The following is a 16,804-nucleotide window of genomic DNA, read 5'->3' as shown; positions in this document are numbered from 1 at the left end:
CGGCGTGGAGTTGAGAATAGAATAGTGTGGCGAGCGCAGCGAGCCACCGAGCCCGAAGCGTGGCGAGCGCAGCGAGCCCCGCGAGGGGACACGTATACCTGTGAAGTTATACGCGTCCCCACGCGGGGCTCGCTGCGCTCGCCACGCTTCGGGCTCGGTGGCTCGCTGCGCTCGCCACACTATTCTATTCTCAACTCCACGCCGACGTGGATAGTAGGGGAATGAAAAGGTCGGAGGACGCGCACCGCCGCCCCTCGCGGGCTCGCTGCGCTCGCCACGCTTCGGGTTGGCGTCTATCGTGGGGTGACGACGGGGACATCTATAATGTGAAATGGGTCATATTGGCCCATTTCACATTTTTCACATTTTCTCACGATTTCAATGTTAAAAAATATTTTAACATTGAAGCCTATGGAAAAATCGGGGGCATCGCGTCGGGACCAATGTTAATGGTTCCAACCGACGCAATGCCCCCGATATTTTACCTTTCCCGACACGATTTCAATGTTAAAATATATAATAAATAATTGAAGCCTATGGAAATATCGGGGGCATCGCGTCGGTCGCGTCGGGACCAATGTTAATGGTCCCGACCGACGCGATGCCCCCGATATTGTGTCCTAGCCGGCAAAATGGACCTGATTTCAAAGGAAATCGGGTCCATCGTATGGATCGTGTACCTTAACTTAAAGGTACACGATCCATAAGATTGTGGCCGTGCTAGGAAACAAGTACCCATGCAAATGAGTTTATATGATAACTTGTCAGTGATAACACTTCTGTTAGTCTCTATTTGACATATGTTCATATTAGTTTGCCCTCATAACACAGGATGAGCCACAGGTCTGGTCTGCTCTATCTAAATAATAATAATAATAATAATAATAATAATAGTGACACTCTATAGAAGCCTGTGATAACTTCTTTGTCAGATAGCCACAAGTCCATGCCCTCACGCTACCCTTGTGGGCACTGGGCAGCTCCAACCCCCCCCCCCCCCCCCCCCCCCCTCCTAATATCCCCCTGTCTAGTTTTACTCCAGGGTCTCCTGTTCTCGCCTTTGCTGTGTATCTCCCCTCGAAGCATAACACCCCCCCGTGCCCCCCAATATGCAGAACCCCTTGACTCCAGAAGCCCCCCGTGAGTGCCACGCCCCCCTTTCCCTTGCAGTTGCATCCCAGGATACCCCCACCCCCTGCCCTTCTGGTGAGGATGTGGGGGCTGTATGAGAAGAAGCTGTATGGGGGGGAGATGGGTGTACACTGGGAGGTGCTGAAAATGACAGCTCCCAGGACCTGAGGGGGAGGAGACACAGGACAGTCCCGGGGAAGAACATGCAGCCTCGCCGCCTGAGCAGCAAGCGCTCCGTCCTCGGCAGTAAGGTGGGCACAGCAGCAGAGGTTGCCCCGAAGTGTGCCATGCAATGGGCACGGGCAGCCGGGCTGGGCATTGGGTCAGTGACTGCGGACGGACGTGTCAAGAAAGAGGAGGAAGAAGAGGAGCTAGAGGTGGTGGAGAAGGATGCCCAGAGGCTCCCATGTCCCAGATCTGCGAGGTGCCCCTCCAAGGTGGGTGCCAGGCTGGGGGAATGCATGCCGGGGTGCAGCAGCTCGGAGTGGGCGTGCACGGGGTAGCCATGTGCTGCAGCATCCAGCTTGTTTCTCTCTGTACCATGGTGTAACAAAGGAAACTAGTTCACATGACACTGCTGCTCTCACTCCTCTCCCCAGTCTTATATGTGTGCTGCCCAAGCTAATGACTCTTTGTGCTGCTGGTGCCCATTCATCAGAGGGGCATCACATGCAATAATAAGCTGTATATATCATGCCAATGATACCCAGCCATCCATGCATGCAGCAGCAGCAGCAGCAGCAGCAGCAGCACAATGAGCGCACACACCCCCTTCTGTAGATAGAACAACATGTGTCCCTCACTCCTGTCATTTGGGCTGTTAATCCACCTTCTCCCCCTCTTTATAGCGCATTTGGGAGTCACACTGATAGTGCTTTGTATGTGTACCCCCAATTTGTGGATCTTTGTGTGACAGCAGCACCCTTGGGAGTCACCTCTCTGGCATGGTGCTGATGTAACAAAGGCTTGCTGCTGAGCTGCGATGCTATAGTAGGAAATACTTTTTTTTTTTTTTTTTGCAATCTGATCATAAAAAGGAAAACAAGATGACACCAACCTCACTCATTTATCACATGCACTTCATGATCCATGTATATTCTTCCTCCAGTGTGACCTGATGTAATAACAAAACTGGATGTGTGCTGTGTGACAGTGTGCATTGTAGCAGAGTATACAGTGGTGGTGGGGGAGTGACACACACACACTCCTAGGAAAACAGCTTGTGTTACTGTCAGTTACTGAGCACATTGTTGGATGTGGTCGCTGCTTAAACAAAGAAATGGTGCAACATGTTTTTCTCTCTGTCATACACTTTACTCAGAGCGACAGAAAGTCATAAACTGAACTGTACTGTAGGATCACCCAGTGGGCAATTGTCCCAGTAACTGAAGACCCCTCTGGGACAGGGTCAGGGTGCATAATATTGGCTGTCCACATACACTACAAAAACACCATTGTAGCAGAGTATGCCCATGTCACATTAGTAATAGGAAGATGATTCATTTAGATTCGCTCTTCTGTACTTCACATAAATTTTTTATTTTTTAAAAACCTTTAATTCCAGGATTTTTTTCGGTCTTGGGTAATTTTACTTTAGAACCATTTGGTAGATCAGTGTTTCCGAATGCTCAGTATTGTGGAATGTTTTGGTGCCAGGTTGCCCGCTGGCATTTTATTTCATTTTTAGATCTACCCAGGAGCTTTTTACAGTAATGGAGACTGGTAAATGTGTATTTTGCTTGGTTTTATAGTGCAGCCGCATCACAAAATATAATTCTTGTGATTTTTTTGTTTTGTTTTTACGTAATTACTTTTACAGATGGAACAAAAAGAAAACACCCAGGATTCACCTGAGGAGGTCTCTTAGATTTAGCGATTTGAATATATGTTCAACACAATAACAGGTATCAAAAGTAAGGCTGTTTTTATAACAAACATAAGGGCCGATCCTATTAACGACGAAGCGTGTGGTGTGCTATTGCCGCAATGCTTCAACGGCAACAATGGTACCTGAACTTGTACCCTTCGGAGTCCGAATTTGCACAAAATTGTTCCTTTTTCCCTATGAGTCAGCAAGCACTTTTGTGCGAATTCCGGTTGTGGGAAAGTGTGCCCACTAATTGGATTGACCACAGTGTCTAAATTTGAACAAATAGTGTTCTAGGTACTGGTAGCGCTATGCCCAGTCACCCCTGCTTTATTGTCTTCAGCAGGAGATATCCATGGTGATGTCACTATTACAATGCTGTTTGTGTGGGCGCTTTTCCGGTATCCCACCTGCTTTCAGGATACCCAGATAAAAATTTGGGTCCTCGTGGAGGGGGGTGGGGCTACAATGATGCCATCTTTTTTGCCCTGCCCCCTCCTCGAGTACCCACAAGTTAGCATCATATGTTCAGGTGGTGCCTGCAGGGCCGGCGCCACCACTAGGCAGCTCTAGGCATTTGCCTAGGGCGCCGGCACCTGGAGGGCGGCAGTTCACCCCTCACCCCCAGCATGGAGGGTTAGCGAACTGTGTAAAAAACTTGCGGCACCAGCGTCCCTGCAGTGCTGGAGCGGGCAGGGGTGTCCATGCCGCGGGGGAACCTGCGGTGCTGTCATTGTGTACAAAGCTGGCGGCGGCCGGCGGGGTCCCTGCAGTGAATAGAAAATAACTAGCGCTATGCGCGCAGCTGGCCTATAATATGGGTCCATCAACCTCAACCAGGTGACCTCATATGCTGGATCTCTAACACTGAGGTTCAAGTTCAGGTCATGGGACCCAAAAGGTCAGCACAAGCCTTTTTGGGACACATACTGTTCCTTTAACCCATCAACGTAAACATGATCTGCCCATAAGAGTCCCACTCTAACTACTACTGTAGGCCTCATTTTATTCCCAAATTCTACTGGATGATATAAAATCTGTCAACAGCAAAACACCATAACTCCCATCTGTCCCAATTACAGCGGGACAGTCCTTCTATTTGGAGACTGTCCCGCTATCCCTCTCATGGAGACTGTCCCGCTATCCCTCTCATGGGTGGCAATGTCACGCAGGCAGAGGGGAGGGGGGAGTCGGAGATCACTGCATCTCTTCAGTGCAGGGAAGGAGTGAGTGAGTGAAGGGAGTTACGGGCTGCTCGGTTGCTAGGGGAGCACTTGGAGTATATATACAAAGTTATAGGGCGGGATGTATTAAAATACATTGCCGCCCTTCGCCGCCCCCCCGCCACGATGCTGCCGCATATGTACTAACATATGCGGCTGGCATCGCGGTGCGGTGACGGAGGCCTCCCGCGATACCTGTACACCGGTGTGCGGGGGGTCTCCGTCACCTCCCTGCAGCCTGGCTCTCCTCTCACACCGGGGACAGCTATGCATGCTGTCCCCGGCGCTTCCTCCTCCCCCCTGCAGCCGGAAGGATGTCCGGCTGCTTCACTAGGGGGAGGCAGGGCTTACCTTCCAGGGTCCAGGAGGACCCTTCAGGAAGGTAAGCCAGAGGGGGGGTCGGCGAGGCGGCGGGTTTGCGTCGGCGGCCGGCGAAAAGAAGCCCATAGGCTTCTATAGGGTATCGCCACCCAAAGGTGGCGATACCCTTCAGTGCGGTATCATTTTTGATACATTGGAAAATGCGGTAAAACCGGGGTTTTACCGCATTTTCCATTTGATACATCTCGCCCATAGAGTGTCAAAAGGCCTACATACACTAGTGAAATTTGGTCCGATTTGACCCGATTTCAACAGATCGGGCAAATAAATTGGACCAAATCTCATGTCGTTGACATCCCATCCGACCCGATGTGCTGCCAGGATCCGGACTATTTGTCTACAGCAAAAAGATAAACAACGATTAGGTCGACACCATTAGTTCGACATGTAAAAAGGTCGACATGCAAAATGGTCGACATGCAAAAAGGTCGACACGTAGAAAGCTCGACGCTGCCATTAGGTCGTCAGCATCTAGGTCGACAGTCAAAAGGTCGATATGGGTTTTTTCACTGTTTTTTGAGCCGACATGTGCCGACAGGTGGTATTTCCCTACCATACACTAGGGCGAGGTGTGAGAATAAAATAGTGTGCCAAACGCAGAGAGGCACCGTGCCTGAAGCATTGCGAGCGAAGCGAGTGATGCGAGGGACTGCGGTTCACTTCAAACTGTGTCCATGTCGACTGTGTCGACATTTGGGCAAAAAAAAAAACCAGTGAAAAACCACGTCGACCCTTTGACTGTCAACCTAGACACTGTCGACCTAATGGTAGTGTCGACCTTTTTGCATGCCCACCTTTTTTCATGTGGACCTTTTTGCATGTCGACCATTTTGCATGTCAACCTTTTTACATGTCGACCTTTTTGCTTGTTGAACTAATGGTGTCGACCTAATGGTTGTCTATCTTTTTGCTGTAGATCCCTTGTCCCGGTTCCATGCAGCCCAGAGCTGGGCAAAGTGACGCTGGGAGGCAGCGGGGGTACTTGTTGGACTGTAAATTGTTATCCCTCCTTTACCTGTTAGACCTCAATGTGATGACTCCTTAGAATTCCGTGAGAGAGGGACCCTGTATAGAGATGATCAATAATCGGAGACCAAGTAATGCAGGGTACAACTCTGGCTTTAATGGGGGATGTACCACATATTTATAACAATACATAGGGTGTAGGCTTGACAAGCTAATAGGCTGGCATTTAGGTAGGTGGGTACAGTGTCTAGGGAGGGGTGAGTACAAGTTACCATATAGGGGCATAATATAACATACAGCAGTTTCGAACAAATCACAAAAAATACAGTTATCTGGGAAGTGCACCACACAGAGTAAACTGAAACAGAATGGGGAAGTAGCAACACGTGACATGCAGGAAAAGAAACTTACAGAATGTGAAGGAGAAACGAAACTCAGAAACACATTAAGAATGTACAGGAGAAACGAAACTTAGAAGTACATTAAGACAAGATGGCTGATTAACCCTTCAATCCCCTCTTAGAATCATAGTCTCTCAGACTATCTGATTCTTATAAACGGCTTCCCTCTTCTGGCGTTGCTGTGTGACATAAGCAGCGTAATCTTCTGGGGAAGGGGTCTTGGCAGACAAATCAGTATACATAACAGGTGTAGCATTGTCTAGGTATTTTGCCCCAATCTTCTTGCACAGGGGGAAAACACAATAAGCAATAATCATAAATAATATCAGTACTACAAGTAGGAAAATGCCTAGCTGAGCTAAGGCATGTTTCCAATTGTTCATCCATCCAAACCAAGCACTCCAGGGGTCGGTGACACCTGAGTTCTTCTTGAGTTCGATGGATAGATCTTCTAACTTTTTAATAGCTAAAGTGATTTTACCGTTGGGACCTGTGTTGTCAGGTATGTACGTACAGCATCCTGTTACTTTATTAATATACACACAAGTTCCTCCTTTTTCAGCAAGAATCATATCTAAAGCCATTCGATTTTGGAATGTCATCTGGGAGGTGGCCTCTAATTGTTCAGCTATACCTTTCAAAGCATCTCGGGTATCATTAACAAATCTCTGCTGATTATAATACATATAATTTATCCATGCTACATTTTTATTGATTGTCACAATGGGTATCAGTGATTCAAAGCCGGCAGCAACTTCGTTTCGTGCTTTGAACTCATCTGGGACCCCTCTTGGGACACCAATAGTATCTATGTATACATGAGGATCAAAACTTTCCTTAGGTGTTTCTCTTTTACTTCTAATAATGTCTAGTGGTTTTGTTGTGGGTGCAGGTGTGGGTATTTCAATGCTGGAGGGTAGAATGTGGATAGGCATAATTACTTTAGCCAGGGCACATTCTCCTTTCCATGTGTTTTCGAGTCTGGTTCTAATTTTCATATCACCACAGATAAAATAAATATCACCAAGGGACTTTTTCATAATGGGTAGGGCAAAGAATCTGCGAGTGGCACAGAATCCTTCAGGAAATACTTTCAAATCAGCTCCATTGGTGATATTTGAGTAATAACAAGTGTAATTACCTGGGTAGATGGTGATAGCGTTACCTGGGTTGGTGTGTTTAGACAAAATGGGATAATTCCTTTTCCATGACTCACATTCATTATCTAATGTCTTATTATCAGTGTACAAGGTAAAAAAGCATTTATCCTCTGATTCTGGTATATTCAGGGGGACAGTACCTAGATGAGGTCTGGATTTAGCACATACATAACAATCAGTATTATTACTTTTATGGGCATTATATTTCATCCATTCTAACCAAAAATTAACATCTGAGAATCCAGTTTCCATAGCTATAGTATCTTCATAAGTGGGGTTGTTGATAGCTAACATGTCTTTGAACTTAACTAAGTGTGGCATAAGAGGCTTACCTGTGTCATCCCTTCCCCTCTGTGCACTGGGGACATAGTTTTTATCATTATACATATCCTTTAGGTAGAAGGTTTGCCGGGGGCTAGGGACTAGGCCTCGGGGGAAGTGAAGTCCAAATACGTACAGGCCGCTGTCTTGGGGGCTGGGGTTTTCTATATTTATCGTAAACTGGCAGGGCTTGAGGGTCTTAGGTTTCCAGTACCCGCGGGGTCGGTCTGCGTTAGAGGAGGTGCAGCTGGTGGTGGGCCTAGAGATAGTCATTCTGTCTATGAGGGCCCTGTTATGTTTGTCTTTCCTGTTCAGGGCCTCGGTGGGGCGGTAGTTCCACTTGTTCCCTGAATTCCAAGCTGCCGCCCCCCAATAATCGCAGTTGTGTCCCCAGTAATCACTTGTTACACAGATATAAATAACTTCGGGCCTTAAGTTGGACTTTGGTACTTGATCGAATCGCATGGCTAGATCGATTTTTTCTCTCTTTTTAGCTAGTTTTGGGAATTGGAAATAGTCAAGCACAAATGTGGCAACATGGGTATTAGATGAATTATACCATAGGGTTAACAGTTCGTCATCTCGAGTTATATTTACTTCAGCTTTAAGGGGTATATATACTGCAAGACCTAGCAGAGTCACTAGGGCTAAAGTGGGGGGAATCATTTCTCTCAAAGTCCCCCTCGGCTTCAGGAGTTTGTAATTCCTCGTCCTCGGTGTCTCCAACCGGCAGTTCTTCTCCAGGGTGGAGGTCAGGGTTGTCTACCCTCGTTAGTACCTCGCTGGTCCGGCCTGTGTCAATCTCTGAATCGGTGTCGACCTCTGTGTCGATAGCAGCTGAAGTTGGGATTTTCTTTACTCTGGATGCGTGGATCCACGTTGGTCCCTCGTCTGTAAGAACAGCCGTTCTTGTGACAGCGACCACTTCTGTCTCTGGTCCGTATGCGAAGTCTCCGGGGTTCTTGTTCCTTGGCAGGATCTTCACAACGACCTTGTCTCCAACCCTGAATGGGTGAGTGGGTATCTGTGGATGAGAAGGATTTTTAAAGATAACATTTTGTTCAATCTCATCTAGTTTCTGTATTAGGGATCTTATGTATTCTTCTCTTATTACTTCTAAGTCCCCTTCCGCTATGACTAATGGTTTCTTTGCCCAGGGCGTGGGGAAGGGTCTGCCCATTAGCACTTCGAAGGGGGAGTAACCTAGAGTCTTTTGTGGCGTCATTCTAATTTCAGCCAGTATGATGGGAAGGACTGCCTTCCATTTGCTGAAGGTGCCGCCTGTTGCTTTTCTCAATTTATCCTTTAAAGTCCTATTCATTCGTTCCACGATACCTGAGCTCTGGGGATGGTAGGGAATGTGGAATTTCCATTGGATTTGCAAGGCTTTAACTAAAGCTTCAGTGACTTTTGCAGTAAAGGCTGATCCTTTATCGCTATTGATTTGTAGTGGGCATCCCCATCGCGGAATGATCTCCTGCGTGAGAATGCGGGCAACTGTTTTTGCGTCTTCGGACTTTGTTGGAAATGCTTCTGGCCATCGCGAGAACATATCAACTATGACCAAAGCGTATTCTTGTTTTCCTGTACCTGGTATATGGGTAAAATCTATCTGCAGGTGAGTAAACGGGGTGGTTGGGTATTCAAGATGCTGGTGTCTTGCTTTGTTGGGGTTGTTTGGGTTGTTTCTAAGACACACAATACATCTGCTAACATATTGGTTTACAAGTTCTTTTGCATTTGTGATGTAAAAATCATTGGTGAGGAGCAGTGTTGTCGTGACTTTACTGTGGTGACCTACTCCGTGGTAGTGTGCTATGAACAGTGAAGCACTTGTTTGGGGGATACACGGTTTCCCCTCTTTGCAGATTAATCCAGTCCGTGGATTCTTCTGCAGAATTGGATATGTCCAATCTGATAAATCAGAGTTAGAGGCAGCCGCCTGTAATTCCGTAAGTAAGTATGTGTCATCTAAGGATGGTGGCGAGATTACGGCCAGTGTGAGATTGTATGTGGATGTGGTAGCAGCCTGTTTTGCAGCAGTGTCAGCAAGGGCATTGCCCCGCGAGATATCATCCTTTCCTCCGGTGTGTGCTTTGCAGTGGAGGATGGCAATGTGTGAAGGCAGTGTGATTGCATGTAGGAGATCAGTGATTAATTGGGCATGTGATATGCCTTTTCCATCAGCGCCTGTGAAGCCTCGACGCTGCCAAATCATACCATGGTCGTGGACAACGCCATAGGCATATTTGGAGTCTGTGTAAATAGTGACAGGCTTTGCAGTGTATAGGTGGCATGCTCTTGTGAGAGCAATTAGTTCAGCAGCTTGTGCTGATTGTAGAGGAACTGCTTTTGCTTCAAGAACAGTTTGAGGAAGTTTAACTACTGCGTAGCCTGCCTGGTACGTGTTGTCATTTGGTCGACTGCAAGATCCGTCAACAAAAATTATGTCGGCGTCAGGTATGGGCACAGTCGACATGTCACTTCTGGGTGAAGTTTCTGAGTCAATTGTCAGAGAACAGTCATGTGGAGGAGGTGCCTCGTCGTCAGGTCCTTTTAAGCCTAAAAGGGCATTGAGTATGGGCACCGGTCCCTCTGAATTTGTTGCGTACTTGATAATGAGTGATGGGTTACCTAGTAGGAGTACCTCGTAACCACTGAGTCTTTGGGCTGACATGTGTTGTGTATGTAAGCCTTTGAGGATGGACAGTACGTTATGTGTAGTATGAAGAACGGTACTGTGTCCTAAAGTGAGTGCGGCAGCCATTTCAACAACCATTGCACAGGCAGCCAGTGCTCGAAGACAAGCAGGCATTCCTTGTACAGTGACCGGCATTACCTTTGAAAAGAATGCGACGGGTCGCATTTTGCCTCCATGAACTTGGGTGAGCACACCCGCCATAGTTTTACAGGTGTCCCTTGCAAACAGGTGAAATGGCAAAACATAGTTGGGGAGACCAAGCGCGGGGCTTTTAACTAACATTGCTTTGAGCTTTTCATATGCAGAAAACATTTCATTTGACCATTGTATGACTTTGGGTTTGTCTTTGAGTGTGCATTGTCTCAAGATATTATCGTAATAGGAACAATCAGAAATCCACTGTCTGCAGTAATTTACCATACCCAAGAAAGACAGCATATCCTTCTGGGTAGCTGGGGTGACCAGGCCCAGTACAGACTGTATGCGTTGTGGGCTGATTTTCCTTTCTCCCTCAGAGAGCACAAAACCCAAGTAATTGACATGCTTTTGACACCATTGCATTTTTGTTTTGGACACCTTGTGTCCACATTCACATAACCAGTTTAACAGTGATATACCATCCTCCCGGCTGGCCTCCTCCGTTGGACTACAGAGTAGCAGATCATCTGCATACTGTAGCAGGACAGAACTATGGGGGGGGGGTGCCATGGAGCCAATGTGGCTTGGAGGACTATGCTATAGACTACTGGGGAGTCAATATAGCCTTGGGGTAGACGGCACCAGGTGAGTTGTCTACCTTCAAAAGAAAAAGCAAAAAGTAATTGGGTCTCTGCATCGATCGGAATGCTAAAAAATGCGTTTTTCAAATCCACAACGGAGAAAAAGGCTGCATCTGCAGGGATGGCTGAAATGAGTGTGTTTATGTCTGGCACTATGGGTGCAATTGGGACTATGAGGTCATTTACCTTCCTCAAGTCCTGTACAAATCTAATGCTTCCATCAGCCTTGGCAACAGGGTTAATGGGTGTGCAGTATGGTGAGATTACATATCTCAGTATGCCTTGTTCAAGGAATTCATGTACCATTGGTCTAAGACCTTCAATTTTCTCTGGTGAGAGTGGGTACTGTTTGATGTACACTTGACTTGAATCTGGTTTGAGTTTGGCTTTGTATGGCGTACAGGGTATGAAGCCTGTGTCATAGGGACCGTTGGCCCAGATTCCTGCGTTGATTTTGTCAATTGAAGTGTTAAGTGAGTCTTGGGACATTAAGAAGTGTGGTGAAGTGACGTGAAGTCCACTTCCCTTGGATGAAGGTGTGATGGAGATGCGGAATTTATTGAAAAGGTCCCTTCCCAATAAGTTGACAGGGCATTCTGCGATGACCCTGAATTGATGTTCACCTAAATAACGTCCGTTTACAGATTGTATGGTCAGTTCGTCAGTCAGGTAAGTGTCAGTGGGTATCCCGTTGATTCCCATTGAAGGAGTAGTCTTTTGTAATTCACCATCATAGTGTAAGGAACACAGGACACTGGTTGTGGCACCGCTATCTACCAGAAAAGGTAGTTTCTTCCCATTCACATATAATGTGACAAGGGGTGCATCTTCCCAGTGGGTGGTAAATTGGACAAAAGATAGGATACCCTCCTCCGGGCCCCGTCACAGGGTGGGGTCGGACCAGTCAACCCTAAAACGTACATGTTCTTGAACGGGTGTGGGGCCACGGGCTGCTCTAGGTGGCCCTTGTGTGAAAGATGGTTGTTGAGACCTGTGTGGGCCTTGTGGAGGTCGATATGGTTGTTGTGGTCTTTGGGGTGGGAATGGGCATTCCCTAGCCCAGTGTGTATCTTGGCCACAATTGTAACATGTTGTTTGTTTTGCTATTGCGCCAGTGTTATTATCTCTGTTGTAAGGAGGGGCCCGATGATGTTGGTGTGGTGGGCCTTGTGATGGTCTGAAGGGTTTCCTTTGACCATATTGGGGTGCCCTACTCTGTCTATTTGGTGGGCCCCTGTTGTCTTGTTGATAACTGTGTGTTGTGACAATTGTCTTTTTCATGTCAAAACATCCAGCTGCCTCCTTTTCATACAAATGGGTCTCAAATTCCTGGAGGGTGTCTGAAGTCCAGGAAGAGACACTTTGTTTAACTGGCGTGGAAATGGAGGGGTGTAGGTTATTGATAAAGGTGGAAATGAGTAAAGGGAATATTTCAAGAAATAGTCCCGCTTCCTCAGTCCAGCATCTTTTAAATCTCTTCCAAAATTCAGTGACTGATTCAGTGGGTTTTTGTTTGCACGCCACTGCGACAGGCAATGAGGACCTCATTTTGAAGACCTTGGTCATTCCTGCTTCTATTTCTTTCCACATTGTGGCTATTCCTTCTGAATTATTTAAGGGGTAGTTTGCTGTTCCTACCGTGGTTGTAATGTTTTTGAAACTTTTGATCTTATTCCAATCCCATGCATGGTGATGGTCGATTACATTATCAACAATCAGTTTTATGTCATCATGGGTGTAATTTCTGCCTACACATGCTTTCTTCAGATAGGCAATGGTTCCTGCCGCGGTTACAGAGGGTTTTGGGCAGTGTTTAATGATCCTATTTAGGTCTTCTATGTCAATTGGTTTAACAAGTAATTGGTCACCAATTGTCATGAAGGGACAGTATTGAGTTGTTGTGCCATCATAGGTGGCACCAGATTTTGTTGTCTTCGGGCCAAGTTGTGTAGTAACTAGTGATTTGTCTGCATGTACTCTGGTGCCTTTTGTTAAAGGTTCTTTCTCTTCTCCTTCTAATAGAGGCATATCCTCCGTATTAGTTTCCTTTTTATCCTTTAAACTAAGATCTGGTTTGGGTGGAGGTGCGGTAGGATGTAGAACATGGTGACCCACGGCCATCAGTTCTGTATCCGTGAGGGAAGGATATACTGGACTGTAAGGTGGAGGTGACAGGATTTTTAGTGATTTGTTATATCTAACTTCTTCAATATTGTGGAGTTTAGTGGTGACGGCTTTAATTTTCCTTTGTTTCTTAGACAGGTTTGTGTCATGCCAGAAGGGAGCAATAGTAAGCCATTGTTCTCCTCCTGCACGCATATATTTCATATCCCATTTGGGATCTCCTGTATAATATGGCCAGGCTTCTTTATCCTCTAGACAAAGACCTTTTACCATGTCCATGTAAAAAGGGTAATTCGAGCCATCACGTGGGAAGGGGTTTGGACTTACGGCTTCTGTCCAACCTGATAAATTATCTACCCAAGGATTGATTAAAAAATAATCTGTGGGTGAATTACGGGCTACATATTCCTTACATGTTTCACTAGGTAATGGGGGTGGATAGACTGTTTTATTCTTACTATTATTTCCACCCATGTCGGGGTATGATTGTGTATCAATATTTCTGACTGTGAATGGGAGCGTGGAAAGTTCTTAATACTCAGACCAGGGGCGCCGTCTCAGTCAGGCAGGTCGGGACCTGTGGCAGCAGACTGTGAGGGTTGGTCTTTATCTGAATATTATATGAACTATATTTCCTCTAAGTACATCCCATTAATATAAAAGTACAAAATGTTAGTGAAACAACAGACCGTCTACGTGACGGTGGACAGAGTCTTGTTGTTATGTGAATACTGTATATGAAGCCTCACGTAGCGTTATCCTTAGAGGTAAGGAAGCATCAAGACCGCTAGTCTGTTGGCATACAGTAAACAATATTTTCCTGATGTTATTGTGCGTGAACTTACCAACCGCACTTACAATGGTTATACAGATATCAATTGTGTGTTCACTTACCAACCACACAAAGGATATTCAATAGAACAGACAGTTTTAAACATACAATAAATGAAGACAGAAAAGAATGGCCATAAGGAGACGAGTGATCAAATTGAGGTCACTAAATCGGACCCCAGGTCCTGTCTATGTGTCCCAGACACAAATGTCAATGTTCAGATCCCAGATCTGTGTGCGCACATTGAAGTGAAGTCCCTGACTTCAGAAGTCCCAGACTTCGTAAAAGTGTTCTTCTGTTCCCGGAACAGAGATACACGGGTTCAGATTCAGACTGTCTGCAATCCCACAAAGACAGAGAGATTACTCATCTGTCAGTCTGGGGACAGACTCTGAATCCCGGACTCGCAGCCCCCAGCTGTTGGACTGTAAATTGTTATCCCTCCTTTACCTGTTAGACCTCAATGTGATGACTCCTTAGAATTCCGTGAGAGAGGGACCCTGTATAGAGATGATCAATAATCGGAGACCAAGTAATGCAGGGTACAACTCTGGCTTTAATGGGGGATGTACCACATATTTATAACAATACATAGGGTGTAGGCTTGACAAGCTAATAGGCTGGCATTTAGGTAGGTGGGTACAGTGTCTAGGGAGGGGTGAGTACAAGTTACCATATAGGGGCATAATATAACATACAGCAGTTTCGAACAAATCACAAAAAATACAGTTATCTGGGAAGTGCACCACACAGAGTAAACTGAAACAGAATGGGGAAGTAGCAACACGTGACATGCAGGAAAAGAAACTTACAGAATGTGAAGGAGAAACGAAACTCAGAAACACATTAAGAATGTACAGGAGAAACGAAACTTAGAAGTACATTAAGACAAGATGGCTGATTAACCCTTCAGTACTCAGAGAGGTGGGCGGGGGGAGCCGGGCAGCGGGCAAAAAAAAAAACCATACAAATTAATAGGCAGCCACTAATTGGCTGAGAGCTCTCTCATCCAAACAGCGGCCACCAAAATGGGAACTGCCGACTTCTGGCTTCCCCTGCCCGGCTCTTGGCGAAGTCCGCTTTGCTCCACAACAATGGCCATCGATGGGTGCAAACCACCAATGGTTCATTATTGACGGCTTCAAACCAGTGACACTCCAGCTGCTGTGGTACTACACATAAAGGATGTGCTGAGATATGTGGGTCCACAGCAGCTGAAGTATCACGGTTTTCCTACCCTAAAACTAGTACTAGTACTGTTCCTCTCATTGTCCTTGTTTCTGCCCATGTATGTGAGCATTTAGGGAGTTCTCAGCTGGGTTCAGGATATCTACTGTTTTCGTTTAATCTACAACAAAGGGTTTCCCATTGTTTCAATTATTCTGTCCATCGTGACATTAATGACTTCTGATACACTTATGCGTGCACTCTTCTCTATACCGTTGTTCACCGTGGGAACTGCTGAATGGCACCCCATGTAGGGTTCTTTTGATCATATTTGGTGGAAATGTTTCCTTATTTATCTCTGCTGGTCTATTGTAATGGTTTTGGTGGAAGAGATCATTGATACTCCTATCCCTACAGGCCCAACTGTTTGGCTGATGTCATGTTCTGATATGACAGCAGACAAAAGAAATCTCTTCTCATACATTGTAATAATGCTGCTAGGGCTATGGCGTCGGTACATTGGCATCTATGCATACTCACCTTACCAGAATGTAATAGTGTAAGAGAATATATGGTACTTATGTAGTAACTGGGCTGCCGATTTTGAAATCGGGTCCATCGCATCGCATCGCACCCGACCATATCGCATGCGATGCGATACGATGCGATGCGATGCGATGGACCCGATTTTTCCATAGGATTCAATGTTAAAATGGACTCTGTCCATTTTAACATAGAATTCAATGGGAAAAGGGGTCCTTTTCATACCCCTACTATCCAAGTGGGCATGGAGTTGGATATAAACCTGTGGCGAGCGTAGCGAGCCACCGAGCCCGAAGCGTGGCGAGCGTAGCGAGCCCCGCGAGGGGACACAGAATACCGTCCCCTCGCGGGGCTCGCTTCGCTCGCCACGCTTCGGGCTCGGTGGCTCGCTACGCTCGCCACAGGTTTATATCCAACTCCATGCCCACTTGGATAGTAGGGGTATGAAAAGGACCCCTTTTTCCCATTGAATTCCATGTTAAAATGGACTCAGTCCATTTTAACATTGAATCCTATGGAAAAATCGGGTCATCGCATCGCATCGCATCGCATGGTCGTATGCGATGCGATGCAATATCGCATCGCATCGCATCTGATTGTATGCCTTAACTTAAGGCATACAATCAAAAAATCGGCAGCCCAGATACTACATAAGTACCGAATATATTTATATTTGGTAACAGATGACTTTCAACTCTTTGCCAAAGAGACAATCAATCAGACAACTTGGTTTAGCTGGACAGATGTCGGAGGCTCTCAAGCACCCCTTGCAGACTGTTTAACCCTAGAACATGACATGATATAGAAACCAATCAGATTTTGTCTATCATTTCTCTATGATTGTCAGAATATGGCAACATCACCACTTTTCATTTTTAGAAGCATTAGTACGCATACCCCATAATCTACTTGTGGCGCCAAGTAACTGCTCTTTATTAACCCTTTGAGTGCCAAGGAATTTATCAAAATAGGTGTGAAATTTGCCAAGCAAGCCTTTTTATTAAACGCTTTGAGTGCCGATGTTTCTGTGAGAGATCCTCAAAATATCCGTAAAAAATGCCAGCGCCACTCACAGCGACTGTGTTTTTTTTTTTGGGGGGGGGGGGGGGGGGTATTTAACTAAGCTTCAATTCAGACTTGGCTGTATTTGTATTTATTTATAATAACAGTCGCTGAGTGTGATGCTGCCATTTGTAGCGGATATTTTG

General features: G+C 46.1%; 1 protein-coding gene across 1 annotated transcript in view; it reads left to right on the top strand.

Annotated features, from left to right (window-relative positions):
• Positions 1 to 1,321: 1,321 nt before the first annotated feature.
• ZNF704 (zinc finger protein 704) overlaps positions 1,322 to 16,804 on the top strand; it is a 73,817-nt gene continuing 58,334 nt past the window's right edge. Inside the window, exon 1 of the mRNA XM_083187323.1 lies at positions 1,322 to 1,568. Within this exon, the coding sequence (XP_083043449.1) occupies positions 1,335 to 1,568 (234 nt within the window). The 5' untranslated portion in view covers positions 1,322 to 1,334. The remainder of the gene's footprint in view (positions 1,569 to 16,804) is intronic.

This window comes from Crinia signifera, chromosome 5 (genome assembly GCF_055691185.1).
Source record: "Crinia signifera chromosome 5, ASM5569118v1, whole genome shotgun sequence".
Lineage (NCBI taxonomy): Eukaryota > Metazoa > Chordata > Amphibia > Anura > Myobatrachidae > Crinia > Crinia signifera.
Note: the sequence above shows the minus strand (reverse complement) of the source record. Positions and strands in the feature narration are given on the sequence as shown.